At 37.0% G+C, this 21022-nt stretch overlaps 2 protein-coding genes across 8 annotated transcripts in view; both read right to left on the reverse strand.

Moving 5' to 3' along the window:
• The window catches only part of NFAT5 (nuclear factor of activated T cells 5), a 114902-nt gene that overhangs the window by 65809 nt on the left and 28071 nt on the right, over positions 1-21022 (reverse strand). The gene's annotated exons all lie outside the window — the stretch shown is intronic.
• On the reverse strand, positions 4687-5145 carry LOC113935299 (V-type proton ATPase subunit G 1-like). 2 transcript variants are annotated; one of them, XM_027617083.1, is made up of 2 exons: positions 5041-5145; positions 4687-4923 (listed from the first exon to the last, which is right to left on the reverse strand). In XM_027617083.1, the coding sequence occupies exons 1-2, from the start codon at positions 5143-5145 to the stop codon at positions 4768-4770; spliced, it is 261 nt and encodes an 86-aa protein (XP_027472884.1). In that variant the 3' UTR covers positions 4687-4767. The 2 variants fall into 2 exon arrangements, with proteins under 2 accessions (XP_027472884.1, XP_027472883.1); XM_027617082.1 differs by having other exon boundaries at positions 4687-5145.

The following is a 21022-nucleotide window of genomic DNA, read 5'->3' on the forward strand; positions in this document are numbered from 1 at the left end:
CTAACCACCTCATGTTAAGACATCATATCTATTTTTCTTGTTATTTTTTAAACTAGTTTGATAAGGAAGGAATGAATTTCTAGGTTTATAAACACAGAATATGAAGAAAGAGAACAGGAAATCCATAATGGAAAGGCAGTTTCTTGGGGAAAGACTTTGTTAGAATACAAAAGTAAAATCACTTCTAGATTTTTTTTAACAGAAGAAAGTGAAAATGGACACAAGTTTTCTTTTTGGGATGGTAAAAATGTTCTAAAATTGAATTATGGTAATGGTTACACAACTGTAAATAAACTAACCACTACTGAATTTGTATCCTTTAAATGGGTGAATTTTATGATATGTAAAGTATACATCAGTAAAGCTGTTTTCAAAGCAAGCAAGCGGAATAGAACAAGCACAAGTGAAATTGCACAGGAGCAAGGTACGTCTCTCACTGTTCCTAATAAACCTCTGGATAAAAATATCTCTTCACATAGCTTCTATCTGTGAAAAGTGAAATTATGAAGGCCAAACTGCACACTAATCTAATTTGCTTTTTTTAAGGCTCTTCTATTAGAGGATCAGGAAAATGCCACAGGTATAGTTATCCTAAATGCGGTAAAATATCTGAGGAAAATCTTAAAAACTTCTCATAACCACGATGAAGAAATGTAGAAAGAATATGTATATATAAAGATTTTATTTATTTATTTGACAGAGAGAGACACAGTGAAAGAGGGAATACAAGCAGGGGGAGTGGGAGAGAGAGAAGCAGGCTTCCTGCAGAGCAGGGAGCCTGATGTGGGGCTCGATCCCAGGACCCTGGGATCATGACCTGAGCCGAAGGCAGACACTTAACAACTGAGCCACCCAGGAGCCCTTAAGAGGAATATATTGCGTGTCATGATTCATCACAGATCATGCAATGCTGGAATATCTGCCCAGAGGAATAAAGTGAAATTTAGTTAGGACTAATTTAACAGCTGGTAAAAATTGTTCTTGTACAATGTACTGAAAGGCACTTTTTTTTTAATTGAGAAATAATTTTACTTTTGTTTTGTTTTTTCTTTTTATTATTTTAAATAGGCTCCACACTGGGTGTGGAGCCCAATGTGGGGCTCGAACTCACAACCATGAGATCAAGACCTGAACTGAGATCAAGATTTGGACGCTCAACCCATTGAGCCACCCAGACTCCCCTTTATTTTAAGTAAGGTCTATGCCCAACATGGGGCTTGAACTCACAACCCCAAGATCAAGAGTCGCATGCTCCACCAACTAAGCCAGCCAGGCACTGATTTCTAAGAAATTCTTTCCCTGGTCGGCCAGGATTGAAGTGACTATTGTCTTACCTATTTTTTCTATTAATGTTGCTAATAATTTATGCAGTAATGTTTAATCAACTCACTAATGGTTTACTATGAATTTTAGTTGGCCAAAATCCCATGTAAGTGCACTGCTTAAATAGAATTTAAGCATAGAATTAGGGCAGGTGTAAAATAACTTCATAAATAAATAAATAAATAACTTTGTTATTTGTACCAAATAACTTTGTTAATAGAAATTATTAACATAAGTATATGAAAAAGGAAATTAGGCAGAAAAAGAAACAAGCTCCCAAGATCAAGAATTTGTCTTATGTTGGCGCAATACTGTAGAGTCTAGGGCCATTAGAGGGAAGGAAGAAATGGAGGAATTAAATTATTTTCAGATTCTGAAACCAAACCAATGCTTCCCAGTGTTGGGTGGGAAGGTGAACAATGTAAAAAATGGGCTAACTGGCTGGTTTGTTTGCTTGGTCATTCAGTAAACTCTAATTGATCCACTTATGTCACTAATTATTTTCTGGGTCAATTTGATCTTTTATTCTTCAACACTGGCTATGAGTTGTTTCACTATACTGCATCAAACTCAAAGTAGACAGAAATGCTATCCTGAGGGCACAATGCAGTGAAAGAGAAGAGAAAAGTTGGTAACTTAATAATGCAGCTTTTTTTTTTCATTTGCTCAATTGGCAATGTTCCCTAACCTCTGATAATCCAAATCCTATTCTCTACTGCTTCATTCTGCAAGTTGCTCAGTCTCAGGAAAAGGTGAAAAGACTTCAAATCCCCATACTCTCTCACTTTCCCCTGAAAGTGTCCAGGGAGATAAAACACAGGAAACAGCTAAGAAAAGGCATGCTTTTCTTGTTCTCTCTCAGCAAAACATTAATAATACAACTATCATTTGTTAAGCTTTTGGGGATGGTTCAGGCACTATGCAAAGCTCATTATATACATTTTTAACTTAATTTCAAAACAATAATTAAAATAAAAACAATTTTAACTGAATTTCAAAACCTTTATTGGTTTTACCAATAAAGACTTTGAACACTGTGCAAGAGCAAAAAATGAAAAACATATGTGATACAACAAAAGAAAGGAATGATAAATATAAAGTTTATTAGGACAATGGTTTCCTTTGATGGGGAGAAAGAGACAGGACAAAGGAGGAACAGAAATAAGTTGGGCTGGACAGTGGGCTCACAGATGTTCTTTTATGAAAATATATAAGAAATCAGTAAATACAAAAAAATTAGATTATGCATGGATAGTGTATAGCCTCACAGAGTTGTTATAAGATGACTTGCTAAAAAGAACTCTGCAACTTAATCATTCTTTTGTTGGAATCTGTATCCTTACCTCACCCTTCTTGACCTGATAGCTAGCATTCAATGTTTAACTGCCTTAGGGTCAGAAAGTAAAGACCAAAGTTGTCAGAGAGCCCATGTTATGACTTTTCTGAAGACTTTCTTACTTACAGGTAACAAAATAAATAAAAGTTGTACACAACTAATACTACAGAGTTAACTGCATGCAGAGATGAATGATAAAAAGACGGGGTGGGGGAGAAGCTCTGGAAATAAATTGCTTCTGTTTAACTATCAAGCAAGCAGCCATAAAGAGAAATATCTGTGGTAAAAAGGATGTTACTTTGTTCTGGGAATGTTTTAAAATTTAACAAAAAGTAAACTAATGATACAGCACAGATATTAGTTATTCAAATAATGAATGCTCCCTGATATCAGATGCAAATACTATAATACTGAAAAATCCATTTACAAACATTTGTACCTTATTTAAAAAATGGGGTTTTACTTATTTTTTTACAGTCTAAATATGAAGCTAGCATAGCACCTTGGAATTAAAAGACTTTCAAAAAGTCCTTGCAAATGGTTTGGGAACTAATTGCCTTACCCTTCCATCTCTCTATGAATTATCTCAATAAGCCAGTGAATCCCATGGTTATGGTTTCATGTCAGACATTCTAAAACAAAATGCCTGGCACATCCACTGTGCCAACATAGTTCTGCATTGAAGAGAGACAGCATTCATTCTGTTAAAAACACTTCAGGCTTGACAGTCATCATACTTGGCATCTCCACTGGAAAAATGTACTGGCTGCAGGTCTACTGAATATTTGGTTTCTAAAAGATTATGAAGTCCAAGAATAACTAGTAGGTGATGCTCTTTTTAACGAACTTTTCTCATCTAAGTCAATTAATAGTTTGCTGTCACATATTTACTTAATCGTATCACTTCTTCCTGTGTATACTTTATTGTTGTTTTCCTAAAACAATCTAGTGTTCTAAGGTATTTTAAATAATATGCAGCAGCATAAATTATATCAATTGGGAAATAAGAAAACTAAATTGAATTCCACGCTCATTTTAATATAACACATATTTTTTCTAGTAGGTATTACTTTTCACCTAAAAACTTTACAATTCTTTTCTTTTTTTTTTTAAAGATTTTATTTTTTTGACAGAGAGAGACACAGTGAGAGAGGGAACACAAGCAGGGGGAGTGAAAGAGGGAGAAGCAGGCTTCCTGTAGAGCAGGGAGCCCAATGTGGGGCTCGATCCCAGGACCCTGGGGTCATGACCTGAGCCGAAGGCAGATGCTTAACAACTGAGCCACCCAGGCGCCCCTATATATATTTTTTATCTTGAAAAGACAGTTAATAAATAATGATTTGCTCATTCATTCATATACTTATTTATTAAGCACAGTATTTTTTTAATTAAGCACGGTATTGAAATGCTAATTATGTGTCAGGCATGATAAAACAGTAAATAGAGTTCCTAACTTCAGTGTTATTTCTAACTGCATAGACCTTGCATTACAAGGTAGTTCAGAAGTTTATTATTTATTTTTTGCATGACAAAGTCTTTACTTTCAAATGATTATCAGTATACCAAGTAAGAACATGTATACAAGTTCTTGAATTCTATCATCTAATAATTTTGATTAAGAGAAACTAAGAGCAGCCCAAACAATATATACTAGTATTCCCTGTTCCACCCTTAGCCGAAAGGACGACTTAAGGCCGGCTGCTGCTTCACACAAGTTACAGTACCTATTTACTACTTTTTCATAGAGAAAGCCCCTGACCTTCAAGAAAGCTTTAGGGGAAAAAAAAATTTAATCCCTTTCTTTCTTTAAACAGTTTTTTTTTTTTTTTTTTTTTACTACATCTAAGAAAGAAAAAGTACTGATACATATGTTGCTTGAGCTAAAAGGCATAGGAAAACAGACAACATATACACATTAAATTTCTAAGAAATATGAGGTAAAAGGAGAAAATCTTTGGATAAGCTCTACGTTTGTACAAAGAAGCTAGATTTGCTATTCTCCAAGAAGTGAAGGGACCTATTACATAATATACAGAAATAATTTAATGCCTTTTCACAAGGATGTAACTACTCAAGCTTTGCTGAAGCTTCGTATTCCATGAAGGCATCTAACATGTCAATCTGCATGCAGAGCTGCTCTTCCTCCCCTTTCCATTTATGCGGTAGTTTTCATGGATTTCTGGCCGGATGTCACAGACAAAGGCCAGCAGGTTATCCAGGACTTCAACCCTGTTCTGCTGGAAGTAGGCCTGGAGCATGGTCATCTTCTCCTGGGTCTCCTTCTTCACTTTGGTGCTGCAGCTGCCATGGGATCCCAGAGCCGCAGCTTCCTTGGCCTTGAACTCCTTCTCTCTTCGCAGGCAGTATTGTTCAATTTCAGCCTGAGCTTCTTTTGCCTGCTTCAGCCTCCGGTTCTTTTGCTTGCAGGCCTCTGACACCTTCTCGGCCTGCAGTAGCTGCTGGATGCCCTGCGACTGGCTGGCCATGGTGGCGGCAACTCTGAGCCAGAAGTTTATTTTTTAGAAGAAGAAAAACCTAATTTTGTCATCACTAATCCATTTTGTGTTCACTGGTGCAGACACTAAAGTGACCTGTGTCTCTGTTTTCAAACAGCTTGCAGTCCAGTGAACTAGACTGCAAGTATATAAATAACCAATGGAATCAGTACCAAGACATAGATGTTATGTGTGAAAAAAGAAAGGAGAGATTAAATACAAAGAGGGCTAGGCAAGAATGGTATGAATGGAATGAATGTAGTTTTATGAGATTAACCTAAAATTCACATAAAAAGCATAGAATTTTAGAGGTAGAAGCAGTGAAAGTACTCAGCATAACCCTCAGTTTTTACAGAGAAGAAATTATATTCCTATTAAGTTATGACTTGATTAGCATAGCCAAGATTGGTTAAAGCTAGATCCTGAACAGAAGAAAGAGAAATCCTTTCCCCAGCATTCCTGTCTATGCAATTAGAATGAAGGAATGAATATTATCAATGAATGAGCAAATCATCTATCATGATTGATTCTACCCAAACAATTATAAGACATTAATTCTTGTTTCTATCCCCAAAATCTCAGTGAGGAAAAACAAAACAAACAAAAATCTATCTTATTTTCATTGCTATCACTACCAAAATGTTCTATCACTTTAACTAAATGTCATTTTTCTGCAGTTTTCCCCATATTCCATCTTCTAGCTTCCACCCTATGATTACCTAAACTACCATTTTCTCTCTTTTTTTTTTAAGGAATTATTTATTTATTTATTTGACAGAGACACAGTCAGAGAGGGAACACAAGCAGGGGGAGTGGGAGAGGGAGAAAAAGGCTTCCCGTGGAGCAGGGAGCCCGATGTGGGGCTCAATCCCAGGACCCTGGGATCACGACCTGAGCCGAAAGCAGATGCTTAATGACTAAGCCACCCAGGCGCCCCTAAACTACCATTTTCTTAATGAACAGATAAAAATTACTTTTCATATTTTAGGGTTTTCATTTTCAGTGATTTAAAAAAGTTATTTCCTATCAAGTTTCTCCTTTTCTATTCATGTAACATGAATTTTTTTCCTCCCTCAAGCCAATACTAAATAAATCAACAAGGCTCACTTTTTCCTCTCTACTCCACACAAGGATTATCAACAAACAGAATATGCAAACCTCATACTTTTAGAAGTAAGCTGATTGTTTAGAGATCAAAAATATTTGTCTATCATTAGTGGCAATAAACAAATGAGCAAGTTCATTACTTCTGCCTCTTTATTTAAGACAGTGGTAATCAATAAGGAATATCAGAATTGCATTTGGAAATATGTATTTTTTTTTCCTGAATGAAGATGCACCGGGATTCCATCACAGACTTACTGAATAAGGGTTTACAGTAGGCAGGATCACAGAATGCACATTTCTATAGAGTTCCACAAAAAAAGAGCCATTACTTTTTTTTTTTAAAGATTTTATTTATTTATTTGACAGACAGAGACACAGCGAGAGAAGGAACACAAGCAGGGGGAGTGGGAGAGGGAGAAGCAGGCTTCCCACAGAGCAGGGAGCCCGATGTGGGGCTCGATCCCAGGACCCTGGGACCATGACCTGAGCCGAAGGCAGATGCTTAACAACGGAGCCACCCAGGCACCCAAGAGCCTTTACTTTATTACTTTAAAGCATGAAATTTAGCCTCAAATTTAGCATGAGTTTTGCTATTTATTTTTTTTCTCTAAACAGTAGAAAAGAACAGTAACAAAGAGCTGAAACATCCTCTCAGATTAAATTTTAAACTGTGAAGAGAAAACAATTACATTTACATATCAAGAAAAGGAAAGGAGTGTTGTCTATCATTCCTGACTAAAATGACAATTGTTATTTCACATGGCAGTAGATAATTTTAGATATTTGATACTTATACTTGATACAGGCAGACCTGAACAATACATAAAATAATAAAGCAAATTAACACAGTTCTTATTATTTTGAACTTGAGAGATATTATCTAGAACTAGCTCTTATGAGTAAAACCCAAAGATTCTCAATGAATAACATTTCTTTTTAAAATATTTTATATATTTATTTGACAGCGAGACACAGCGAGAGAGGGAACACAAGCAGGGGGGGAGTGGGAGAGGGAGAAGCAGGCTTCCCGTATTGCAGGGAGCCCGATGCGGGGCTCGATCCCAGGACCCTGGGATCATGACCTGAGCCGAAGGCAGACGCTTAACGACTGAGCCACCCAGGCGCCCCCCAATGAGTAACATTCTGACAGCATATGGTAGTCTTCCAGATCATCTACCTCCTGGTTATTCTCTAAATACAAATAACATTTGTTATAACATGAAAGTTTAATACTTTGTTTCTTACAAAAAAAGAATAGCTTGATTTTGATATAGTAACTAGATGTCACTTTACTGATCCACAAAGCCACTCTTTTTATTAATTCTGATAATGATTTTTGGTTGTCATTTTACAACAGCAAATGAAAGGGTAGCTTATGCAATCTTTTATGCCATGATGTATGTGGTCCATAAATAGAAACAAGCAGAGAAAGAGCTCTAGAAAATGGAAAATTGTTCTAAAAATAAATTATATCTGATAACATTATAATTTAGAAATTACAAAGTACTTTTATATTTATAATAGTATTGATATATGTGAAAAGTGCCTTGACCATAAAGTATATATAAATAAAACATAATTATTACTATCTTATAGGTCAAAATTTCAGAATAGACTGTTTTTCAGTGTTTCAACTTTTTATTAAAACACAGTATATACATACAGTGAAGTATACATAACTTAAGTCTTGAGTTTGAAGAATTTTAAAAAGTGAACACACACATAATTACCACCCAGCTACTTAAGCATCCTTCATGCTTCTTCTAGAACTAACCAATCTTCTAACTTCTATTACCTAGAACTAACCAATCTTCTAACTTCTATTACCATAGATTATAGTTTTGCCTATTTTTGAACTTTATATAATAAAAGAATCATAAAGGATATATCCTTTTGTGCTTAGCTTCTTTCACTCAGCATTGTCTGTTCAGTTTATTGATATGCTTACAGCAGTTCATTCTTTTGCACTGCTATATATTATTCTGTCTTTTGAATATTCTACAATTAATCCATTCTGCTGTTAAATGATTGTTTATAGTTTCTACCTATTACAAAAATACTGCCATGAACATTCTCACATGCACATATATGTACTTCCTTTGGATATATACTTAGAGATAAAATTGCTGGGTCATAAGGTATGTGTACACTCAACTTTTAGTAGATACTGCTATAGTTTCCCCAAGAGGTTGTGTCAATATATTCTCATCATCAATACATGAAGTTCTGGCTACTCCACAAGCTCAGTCATAAAAAAAATGTTTTTATAATTTTTTTATAAGCCATCTCATGGAGATGGAGTGATATCACACTCTGGCTTTAATCTGATAACTAATGTTTTTGAGCATCTTTACAAATGCTTATTGGACATATGGTTATCTTCTTTCTTGAAACAGCTGTTCAAGTCCACGTCTCTTACACATATTTTAATTGGGTTGCCCTTGTTTTGTTTTGTTTTGTTTTTTGAGAGAGTGAGAGAGAGAGCCCAAGCATGAGCGGAGGAGGGGGGTGTAGAGGGAGAGAGAGAAATTCAAGCAGACTCCTTGCTGAGTGCAGAGCCCAAGACGACCCAATCAAGAGTCAGACACCCAACCGACTGAGCCACCCAGGGGCCCCTGGGCTGTCCTTTAAAAAAAAAAATTTAATTTATAGGAGTATGTTATATATTCTAGATACAGATCCTATGTCAAATATACATATTGTAAATAGCTTCTCCCATATGTGCCTTGCCTTTCCACCCTCTTAATGGTATCTTTAATAAACAGAAATTCTTAATTTTAATGAAGTTCAGTCTACCAATTTTTTCACTTATGGTTAATGATTTTTATGTTTTATTCAAGAAACCTTTGCATATATCCCAAGAACATGAAGATATTCTACTATGTGTTCTTCTAGAAGTCTTTTTGCTTTGCCTTTCGTATTTATATCCAACCAGAATTGGTTTGTTTTTTTTTTTTTTAAGATTTTATTTATTTATTTGAGAGAGAGAGAGAGAAACAGCATGAGAGGGGAGAAGGTCAGAGGGAGTAGCAGGCTCCCCGCTGTGCCGGGAGCCCGATGTGGGACTCGATCCCAGGACTCTGGGATCATGACCTGAGCCGAAGGCAGTCGCTTAACCAACTGAGCCACCCAGGTGCCCCAACCAGAATTGGTTTTACTGTATTATGAGGTTGAAGTCAAAGTTCATTGTTTTCCATATGGACATCCAATTGATTCAGCAAGAACGTTTGTTTTCACTCCAAAAATGAAAGTCTTAGAGACATTCTCTATTGGAAAGATGACTCGAGTAGACAGAGTTTTCCCCATTCCTCCAAGTTCAGCCAAAAACCCTGGATGTTACATACATTTTTAAAGATTTTATTTATTTGACAGAGAGAGACACAGCGAGGGAGGGAACACAAGCAGGGGGAGTGGGAGAGGGAGAAGCAGGCTTCCTGCTGAGCAGGGAGCCCAATGTGGGGCTCGATTCCAGGATCCTGGGATCATGACCTGAGCCGAAGGCAGATGCTTAACAACTGAGCCACTCAGCCGCCCCTGTTACATACATTTTTAAAGAACACACATAGGAAGACTGAAAAATGGAGAAAAGAAGACAGACCAGCTATGGATGGTGGGACCCAGGAACAATATAGCAGTGGGTCCCTGGGTTTTCTTTTTGTCTCATGGGTGTTGGGAGAGGCCAATAACCTGGGTGCAAACAATGGGTACAATGACAATGGGTGCAAACAACAGAGACCACCAGTCATTTCTGGATCAGTTTTGACTTAGTGATTTTTCTCACTATGTATTATAATTTTCTGCTTCTTTCCATTACTAGCGATTTTCTATAAAATAAAACAAACTTTCAGGGGCACCTGGGTGGCTCAGTCGTTAAGTGTCTGCCTTCGGCTCAGGTCATGATCCCAGGGTCCTGGGATCGAGCCCTACATCAGGCTCCCTGCTCAGCGGGAAGCCTGCTTCTCCCTCTCCCACTCCCCCTGCTTGTGTTCCTGCTCTTGCTACCTCTCTGTCAAATAAAGAAATAAAATCTTTAAAAATAAATAAATAAATAAAACAAACTTTTAGAGTACCGTGGTGATTTCTGATTAGATGCCAGATGTTGAGAACTTTACCTTGCTGGTGTGCTGGATGTTTTGACATTCTTATAAATATTCTTGAGCTTTTGGGGGGATATGATTAAGTTACTTGGAAATAGTTTGAACCTTTCAGTTCTTGCTTTTTAAAGCTCTGTTAGACATGACCAGAACGTTTAGTCCAGGGTTCACTTTTCTTTACTACTGAAGCAAGGCCCTTCTTAACAATACCTAATGTCCCCTGAATTAAAAAGTTTTCTACTCTCATTAGTACAAATGGGCATTATATCCAGCCCTTTCTGAGTTCTGAGCACTGTTCTCTCTCTCTAATCCTTTCAGTTTTTTCCTCACTCTTGGGTAGTTTTCTCAAATGCCTGTAATGATCACTATTCAAATGATCACTATTCAAATGAATACTCAAAGGAGACCCTCTGCTGATCTTCAGAATCCTATGTGCATTTCCCTCCTTTCCAGTACTATGCCCTGAGAACTGTAGATACCTTGGCTTTCCCAGTCTCCTAGCTTTCCCTCAACTCAAGGAGACCTCTGGGCTCTACATGGATTGCCCCTTTCTACACCACCACAGCCTAGAAACTATCTTCAAGAAGTAAGCCAGGGCACTTGTAGGGCTCATCTCATTTGCCCTTCACCCCTCTTTCATTGTCACTGTCTTTCACTGTCTGATAGTAAATGTAAAGAGAACCAATGTTTCATATAGTTTATCTCTCTTTTTAGCTGCTTCAGGCAGGAGGGTAAATCTAGCCCCTATTACTCTATCTTGGCTAAAAGAAGTGATGCTATTGTAATTTTAACCCATATCAATGTTTTTTGCTCAGAGAAGAAGAACTAATATCACCATGTTCTACTTGACAACCTTCAATAAATTTGAAGATGTTTCAGCTTACTTAAGTAAATATTTTACAAAAAAGGTATGTGCCCTATGTAAAACTGAGTTAAGCCCTTTGAGGTTTAAAAAAAAATAAGTCTTAATCTTGTAAACATAAACTCTGCACATATAGACACACATAAATATACTCTTTGTACTCTAACAAATGAAGATGTAAAAGAAATTAGACACAGTAGTCTATGCCCTCAAAGAACTGAAAATCTAGTTAGAATAAGGCCATATATATTAAATGTTTAGAGAATAAGAATTGATTACACATTGGGGCGCCTGGGTGGCTCAGTCGGTTAAGCGACTGCCTTCGGCTCAGGTCATGATCCTGGAGTCCTGGGATGGAGTCCCACATCGGGCTCCCTGCTCAGCGGGGAGTCTGCTTCTCCCTCTGACCCTCTTCCCTCTCCTGCTCTCTATCTCTCATTCTCTCTCTCTCTCAAATAAATAAAATCTTAAAAAAAAAAAGAATTGATTACACATTAATGGCAATGATTATAATTTAAAATCAGAGACAGAAGGCCAAAATCTTGAATAAAAGAGTCTTGGAACATTCTGAGTCAGATCTAGTAATATAACCAATACAAACCCATGATAACACCAGTCTATAGCAGTAATCAATTATCACAGACTCAGCGTCTAAAACCTAGTTTTGATTGTTCATAGCAACAGGAGTGAAAACTAGGCTATTAAAATGTATACTCATGTTGTGGTGCCTGGCTGACTCAGTTGGTGAACTTTTGATATTGGGGTTGTAAATCTGAACCTCATGTTGTGTGTAGAGATTACTTAAAAATAAAATCTTTTAAAAAATGTATACTTATGTGAAAGTATAGCTATAAAGTAAGACACCAGAGCACTAAATATTTGTTGAATGAATAGTAACGAGTGCCTATTTTATAACCCTTCAACCTTATCCCTCCTCATTCTCCTCTCTCCCTCTACACTCTCAAGATACAATGATCTTCAATTCTTCAACCAAACACTCCCTTTTTCTTTGCAAATGCTATTGCTTCTGCCTGAGACACTGACCTTCCCAAAGCCCCTTTCAACTGTTACTTCTTCCCAAAAAGCTTTTCCTGACCACTCCAGTCTTAGTTAAGTATCCCTTCTATGTAATTCCTTTACTAGAATATTTATCCTACACTGTTCCACAACTGCCAGTTAATCTACATGTATTTCATATTAGACTATTCACATAATGAGGACAGTGACTCTGTCAGTCCTTCTCACTCTCAGCAGTAGCACAGTGCATGGCACAAACAGGCATCATTTGATGAGCGCATGAATGAGCAAGAAAAGAGAAGCTGTGGGAATACATAAAATTAATTACAAACCATAAAAAGAATGAAAAGGCAGAAGGATAAGAGTAAGAAAAGAAGCCAGGCAAGAAGCTACAGTCAGAGAAGAGCCTGAAGAGTACAGTGTCAAAAAAAGAACAGTCTTGGGAGTGGACTGCCAAAAATGAAAATGCCTCATTCAGTTCAAGTAAGGAAAAACTCGGAAGAATGCATTTATTTGGTGTGGCAAAAGGTATTTCTTGATACTTCTGCCAAAGAAGTATCAAGGGAGTGATGGGGAGAGAAGCCAGAAGGCAAAAGAGTTGAAGACCAAATGGAAGTGAGGAAGTAAATGCAGTGTAAGCTGAAATATAGACTATTATTTCACAAAGTCCTTCCAAAGACAAGGAAAAAAATACTTAAGGAGACAGGACCAAATACAGGGTTTATTTTATAGTGTGGAAGAAGAAATTGTGTATGTTTGGTGGTGAAAGGGAAATAGCCAGGAATAAGGAAAGGCTTGAAGATCCAAGAGAGGACATATAGAAGAGATTTAATTAAGAAAAACGACATCAGGTTTGACAATTGTAAAATCATAACTGAATTTCCTAGAGAATGCTTACATGCTAACAATGGGTTAAGGAACAACTGGATGGTGAAGAAATTGAGATTAGTATAAAATGACTAAATAAAACTTTTTTCCAGGGCATTTTTATAGGATTATACTACCATAAGGAATTCATTTTCTTTTGTAAGTACAATTTTTTAAAATTTTATCATGTGCAGAGGTACCTCCATAGAAATCATAGTTTAAAAGTTTGACAACTACTGCCACAAGTAAAAAAAACATGGAAAAAAATAATGAAAAAGAAGAAATGGAAAATATTAAAATGAAGTAACTGTCATGGAATCAAGTCCAAGAGGTTGGGGGCACCTTAGAAAAAGACTGGACATTTCTTCCACTGACATGAGAGAAAAATAAAACAGAACATGAGAAGACACCCCAAAATTTTTGAGATGAAGAGGTAAAAATTTGAGGGACTTCAGTGGCATGGTTTCAAAATGCTGTAGAAGAGAATTCAATTATTTCTATTTGCCAGTGGCTGTCCTATAGAAGCAGATGCTTAAGAGACATGTAACAAATCCTTCTATACCTATTAATGTTTAAATGGCTAATTATATCATGTAGAAGAATTAAGATGTTAAAACTCGGGAAAAAAGTTCTAATACAAGAAGAGTATCAATATTATTAAATAAAATATATATGAATTTTCATTTGGCTTGATCAGAAAGTCAGAATCATTAGATACTATTAGTAGGCATTTTAAACATTATTGTAAACTTTTTTGCATGGGGGGGGATAAGGGAGGAAGGAGAAAGCCACAAGTTTCCTTAGAAATGTCTACAATCACTATAAAAAGCAGTATGATCCCTGTGTTAAGATACCAATATTATTTACAATAAATAAGAGGTAGGTAGCATGCCATAATGAAAGAACAAAGGTAGTGAGAATTGGGCTTTCATTATATCTCTATTATTTTCTGTGTGTTTGTAGACAAGTTACTTGTCTCAATTACAATATGGCAGAAATATCTATCTACCTTTTGGACTTATGAGCACTAGCAATGATGCATACAATATACATAAGAAGCACTGTCCAGCACAGTACAGGCATACAATGTTATTATTATACTGATGACTAATTAAATCAAAAGTAATTTACTGTGAGTCAAGGATACAAAATTGAGTATGACAAAAAAGGTCCCTGTCTTTAAGGAGTTTTTCTGTAATGAGAAGCAGAAAAAAATCTGGAACAAGGATATAATTTTTAAAATACAAAGTAGAATGAATGCTATGAAGAAAACAAACAGGAATCTGTAAGGAAGAATAACGTAGGGACTACTTTAAGAGAAGATAGTCAGGAAGGCCTCTCTGAGCAGTTCCTGAGGATAAGAAAGAAGCAGCAATTCAAAAGAGCAGAAAGAGAAGCAAGACATCTAAGGCAACAGCATGTGCAAAAGTCTTTAGGCAGGAAAAGACACAGCATGTCTGAGTAACTGAAAGGTACACAATGTTGCTAGAATACAGTAATCAAGAGATTCCCCTGCTGGCCTGAGATAAGATTAGTGGGTAGGGTAGAGCACAGATCATGCAGGGCCTTAGCATTTTTGATAAGGTCAAGATAATGTTTATTGAATGGATGGATAGATAGATGCATGCATGAAACAGAATTCAAAGTTCATACAAAAAGACTCAGAAGAGGGGCGCCTGGGTGGTGCCGTCGGTTGAGTGTCTGACTCTTGGTTTTAGCTCAGGTCGTGATCTCAAGGTCCTGGGATTGAGCCCTGGGTCTGGCTCCGGCTCAGCATGGAGTCTGCTTAAAGACTCTCTCTCCCTCTGCCCCTCCCCGCCTCCGTGCACACACTGTCTCCCAAATAAATAAATAAATCTTAAAAAAAGACTCAAAAGAGAAGAATATCTAATGATATGGTCAGCATCTTTAAAAATTTTATGTATTTTAGAGAGAGAGAAAGTGCACAAGCTACCAGAGGGAGAGGGAGAAAGAGAATCTCAAGCAGGTTCCACACCTAGTGCAGACTGGGGGCTCGAGCTCAAAACCCTGAGATCATGACCTGAGCCCAAATCAAGAGTCAGACACCCAGCCAATGGAGCCACCCAGGCGCCCCCGGCCTGCATTTTTAAAAAACAAAAGTAAAAACAATGAAGTTCAACTTATTCACGTAGTTCAGGTAAGGGAAACAAAGTAAAAAATATAGGAACAATTACTATTTTCCTAGTAAGGCTAAAAAAATACAGATTCTAAGATAAACAAGAGCTAAACACATATTAACAACACAGTACTGCAGCTGTTCCCCCAACCTGTGTCCTGGGATTGATACTCACAATGGGCTCCCTGCTCAGTGGGGAACCTGCTTCTCCCTTTCCTCCCTCTCTCTCTCTCACCAATAAATAAAATCTTTTAAAAAAATAAAAGTTTCAGAGTTAGTTACAATGTTCCAATACATGAAGATTCTTAGTTTAACATTTTTATGTTTTTAAGATTTTATTTATTTGAGAGAGAGAGAGAGAATGGCTGGGGGCGGGGAAGGAAGGGAAGAGGAAGAAGGAGAAGCAGGCTCCTGCTTCCCGCTGCACATGGAGCCTGGCTTAGGGCTCAGGACTCTGAGGTCATGACCTGAGCCTAAGGCAGATGCTTAACTGACTGAGCCACCCAGGAGACCCAAACATTTTTATGTTTTATTAAGGCACAAAAGTGATAAACGAAAAGGATATATAAAGGATATATCATCATTGGAAAATTGAAAGCATTTTTTTAAAGTATAAAAGAAAAAATAAAGTCACTTCAAATCCTAATTCTCAGAGATGACCATTCTAACATTTTAATTTTTTTTCTAACATTTTAATTTATTTCCTACTAGTCTTACTGTTTTTAAATAAAACTGGGATCATTATTTTATGTCTTTTTTTTTAAATTTAACATCCATCATGGGCATTTTCTTCTAGCATTAACTATTCTTTTGAGTACATGATTTATAATAATAGCATAAATTTCATTAATGAACACTTATTAAACAAAAGATAAACAAGATTTCTCTACCTTTCCTTAACCTAGAAAAGGAAAGTAACATTAAATTGTACCCTAAAGGATTTTAATTACTTAAAAAATTTTTGAATAATTTTTATTTCATCTTAGCTTAAAAATCCTCCTAGTGAAAAAATGGGTCTTATGCCTCTGCCCTTCATTTAAAAAACTGGAAAGCTGAAGTTCAGAGTCCTACAACTGAAGTAAGTAGCAGAACAGGATTTTTTTTTTAAGATTTTATTTATTTGACAGAGAGAGAGAGCATGAGATGGGGGAGAGTCAGAGGGAGAAGCAGACTCCCCACTGAGCAGGGAGACCGATGGGGGGCTCGATCCAGGGACTCCAGGATCATGACCTGAGCCGAAGGCAGTCGCTTAACCAACTGAGCCGCCCAAGCGTCCACTGAGCAGGATTTTTGAATCTAGATCTGTTGTGGCTCCAAAGCCTACACTATTTAACCACTACACTATATATTACAGGATGGTTTGAGTGTGGTCTTATCCAACTACATACAGGTAGTCTTATTTAGTTACAGCATTCTCAAGATAAAATTAAAAGATGCAAGTCTGAAGGATTCACTTTGAAATTTAACAGCAAATTTAGAAATAAAATACAAATTTAAGTGCTTAGAACACTGCTCACCATAAAGAAAATACTACATAAGTATTAGCTATTATTACTCACAGGAAATATCCATAATAGTACAGAAAAAAAATGTATGTACTGTGTTCATTACAGTGATGTTTCTAACAGTTAAAATAATGGCCCATGATCAAAGGACTGGCTAATTTAAGTATATTTTGTTATTTAAACCTGGAATATTCTGCAGTAAAAGCAAAACAGATTTATATTTACTAATATCTGTAAGCAGATAAGAAAACAGAATGTACTGTATAATTCCATTATGCAGAAATATATTAATAGATATGTATACATAGAGATGTCTGAAAGACTAATCACCAACATATTAATAGTGATTATATCTAGATTCAGCAAGCTTTCATGTGATTTGTCCTTATTCTGTACTTTTGCATATCTAAAAATTCAAGACGTGTATGTGTGTGTGTATTTTAATTCTAACAGATGAAACTTAAGGCAGCATTAGCAGGTTTTCCCTGTACAAAATGAAAAAGAAAAAGGCCAATGGGGTACAACTTCAAGGAAAACATGAGATTGTGTCTTGAAGAAAAATTCCTTTACCCTGTCCTCAGAGTTTTTCTATCATATTGACCCTAACCACTCATCTTCAATATTCCTGAACCATAGTTTCTAAGTTTTGATGGAAAAAATGAAAACACATAGACTAGTACCACTATGAATTCATGATCTTCCTCAAAGTAGCTCAGGGAAACGTTTTTTTCTCCCCCTTAGTATTCCTCCCCAGTTTTCGCCTCCATTCCTTACAATAATTCTCTTAAAGCCACCACCCTATTATCTATCATTCTTAGCAAATGACTGTTTATTTCTCCAGAGAGAAAATAGGCCACAGGACATGAATTTTTTTAATATTTATTTGAGAGAGAGAGCACAAATGAGGTGAGGGGCAGATGGAGAAGCAGACTCCCCGCTGAGCAGGGAGTCCAATGTGGAGCTCGATCCCTGGACTCCAGGATCATGACCTGAGCCAAAGGCAGATATTTAACCGACTGGACCACCCAGGTGCTCCCTTATCTGTAACTTCTGACACTAAGACTACTTCTGCTTTCTGGAAACTCCTCTCTCCACTATCTCCTGTTTTCTTCCCTCATTTAATCCTCTTTAGTATACTCTTTCCATGCCCCTTAAATATTTTGTGTTTTGTACCCAGGGAAATGAACCCTCAGCATTCTTCTTTCTCATTCTTTCTCTAATTATTCATTTCAACTTCAACAATAACTGCAATGATACCCATAACGTGGTGACTATCAACGTTTGCCTCCAGTTTGAGATTTATAGATATAAATACCTAGTCAGTATCTCCATTTGGACACTTACGTAGACTTTTCATTATAAATATATCTAAAACCAATCTCATGATTTACTTCCCCTCACCTACCCATCCACCAGAGTCTTTGCATCTCATTAAATGAGAACTCCATCCTTCTAGTTGTTCAGTTAAAAAATTCTGGTAACATCTTCCACTCATCTTTTTCTCTCACACTCAACATCCAATCCATAAGCAAATCCTGTTTGCTCTTTCTATTAAATACATCCAGGGGGTGCCTGGGTGGTCAGTCGGTTAAGCATCTGCCTTCGGCTCAGGTCATGATCTCAGGGTCCTGGGACAGAGCCCTGCATCGGGCTTCCTGCCCAGCAGGGAGTCTGCTTCTCTCTTTCTCTCCCTCTACCCCTTCTCACTGCTCATTCTCTCTCTCTCTCAAATAAATAAAATTAAAAAAAAAAATACATCCAGAATTCTACCACTTCTTGCTACCTCTTCTACTACTATCCTGGTCTTAACTATCTCACTTAGACTAACTACCTCCGAACTCATTTATTATTTCTTTTACTCAGCTTATTATCTACACCACGGCCTGAATAATCTATTTAAAACCTAATTCAGGGGCACCTGGGTGGCTCAGTCAGTTGAACGGCCGCCTTTGGCTTGAATTGTGATCACAGGGTCCTGGGATCTGGCCCTGCATAGGGCTCCCTGCTTGGGGGGGAGGGGTCTGCTTCTCCCTCTCCCTCTGCCCCTCCCCCTGTCTGTGCTCTCTCTCTCTCAAATAAATAAGATCTCTTTTTTTTAAAGATTTTATTTATTTGAGAGAGAGAGAATGAGAGAGAGAGAAAGCACATGAGAGGGGAGGAGGCGGGACTCAATCCCGGGACTCCAGGATCATGACCTGAGCCGAAGGCAGTCGCTTAACCAACGGAGCCACCCAGGCGCCCTCAAATAAATAAAATCTTAAAAAAAAAAAAATTTGACAGCCAAAGCTTATCTCCAGGGTTAACGAGAGTGAATAGTGCAGTCATCAGTTCCCAACTATTAAGATCATGTGCCCCTTACTACACAAAGAAAAGACATATGTAATAACTGTATACATTATTTGACTATAATATTTCTATCACATATATTCAGGTGTTCATGGTGCCTGTGAGCCTCTTCTCTACGTCCCTGCTGCTACTAATTCAGAATGTTATCATAACCAGCCTTGGTTTACCACATCTTTCACAGCTACACCTTTTCCCTCCCTTACCATTCCCTTCCCCAATCTCTAGCTATATGATCCAGCCATACTGAATTTCTTTCAATTGTCTAACATACTAATCTTTCAACATGATATTCTCCTGCTGCCTAGAACAATTTCCTCCAGCACAGCCCCATCACCTTTACCTTACTAATTTTTATGATTTCAGTACTGAGTTTGGATGTCACCTTCAATCAAAAGCCCTCCCTGATTGATTCTCTGGCATATCAGCACCTTCCCCTGCCCCACTTCATCAATCTGCACCTCCCTTTTCAGAGCACTCAGAATTCTACTTTTTTAAAAGGTTTATTTATTTATTTGAGAGAGAAAGGGAGTGTGTGTGCAGTGGGGGGAGGGGCAGAGGGAGAGGGACAGAGAATCCCAATCAGACTCCCTGCTGAGCACAGAGCCTGATCTCCCCACCGCCCGCAGCCCCCCCAAGTCATGACCCCAGGGAAACCAAGAGTCAGAAGCTCAACCGACTGAGCCACCCAGGTGCCCCTCAGAATATTATTTTTAAGTGATTATTTACTAGTCTGTCTCCCCAAATTAGAAGATAAGCTCAATCAGGATAGGAATCACATTTTTGTCTTTTACCATTATATCTGCAGTCAGTAAATGAATGATCATGGCTGAGATTATAGAGAAAAGGAATGGATCAGAAGTCAGAATGCCCTTTTTTTTTTTTTTAACCTAGCTCTTCTAATGATGAACAGTGTCAACTTGGACAAGTCTCTGTCATTTGGGGTTTTGGTTTTATTTTATTTTTAAAGATTTTATTTTTTAAGAAAACTCTACACCCAACGTGAGGCTCAAATTAACCACCCCAAGATCAAGAGTTGCATGTTCCACCAACCGACCCAGCCAAGGCACCCCTGGTTTTATTATAGTTAAGATGGGGATGATAACAACACCTACTGGTTGTCAAAAAGATTAAATAAAATACTATATATCAAAGCGCTCTACAAAGTTACGTGCAAAGTAAGAAATAACACTAGTGTAAGCTATCTACTTGACCACTCTCCTATAATGTAAATAATCCTACTTTTATTTATCACGTTGTAAGGTCAGTTTATTAAACTTTTCTCAAAATGAATTCAAATTTGGAAGATATACTAAAAACAGAATAGTTCCAGTTGCAGGTCTTAACAATTTCAACTAACAAACAGCAGATTTTCCTGAACCTATTAAAGTAGTCAAGTGCTAACAGGTTAATGAAGAACTAGGAAGACTGGGATACATTCAGCCCACTAACAACTACAGTTGAAAACAGCATCTGGAAAAAAAAGTTCTAACATGAAAACAGGTTAAAATACAAGTTTTCATGTTTAAAAAATTTTTTGATAATCTTTCATGCTTATACTATACAATGACATAGTTTCTTATAATAATAAACTTAAAAATTCAATTTACCATTTCCTTCCTTTAATTTGCTTCCCTTTCTCACCCTATTCTACATACCCACCAGTTTGGGGATTACACCCTTTTTATCTATATTTCCAAAATCACTTTGTTAAAAATGCCACCATGCTACAGTACTAGAGGTGAATTAAAGTTATTCCAATAGCAAATGCCATTGCCAATTTGCTTCTTAGATGTTTCACTATAACATCTTCTGGAAAGATAGATACAAGAACTCACTAAAAGTCACATTTTATAAATTTGATCAGTTAAAATAAAATTCTAAGACTCTTGTTTAATTCATTTATTTATATGTAGTAGGAGTATTACAGGCCTAC

This window comes from Zalophus californianus, chromosome 17 (assembly GCF_009762305.2).
Source record: "Zalophus californianus isolate mZalCal1 chromosome 17, mZalCal1.pri.v2, whole genome shotgun sequence".
NCBI classification, from domain to species: domain Eukaryota; kingdom Metazoa; phylum Chordata; class Mammalia; order Carnivora; family Otariidae; genus Zalophus; species Zalophus californianus.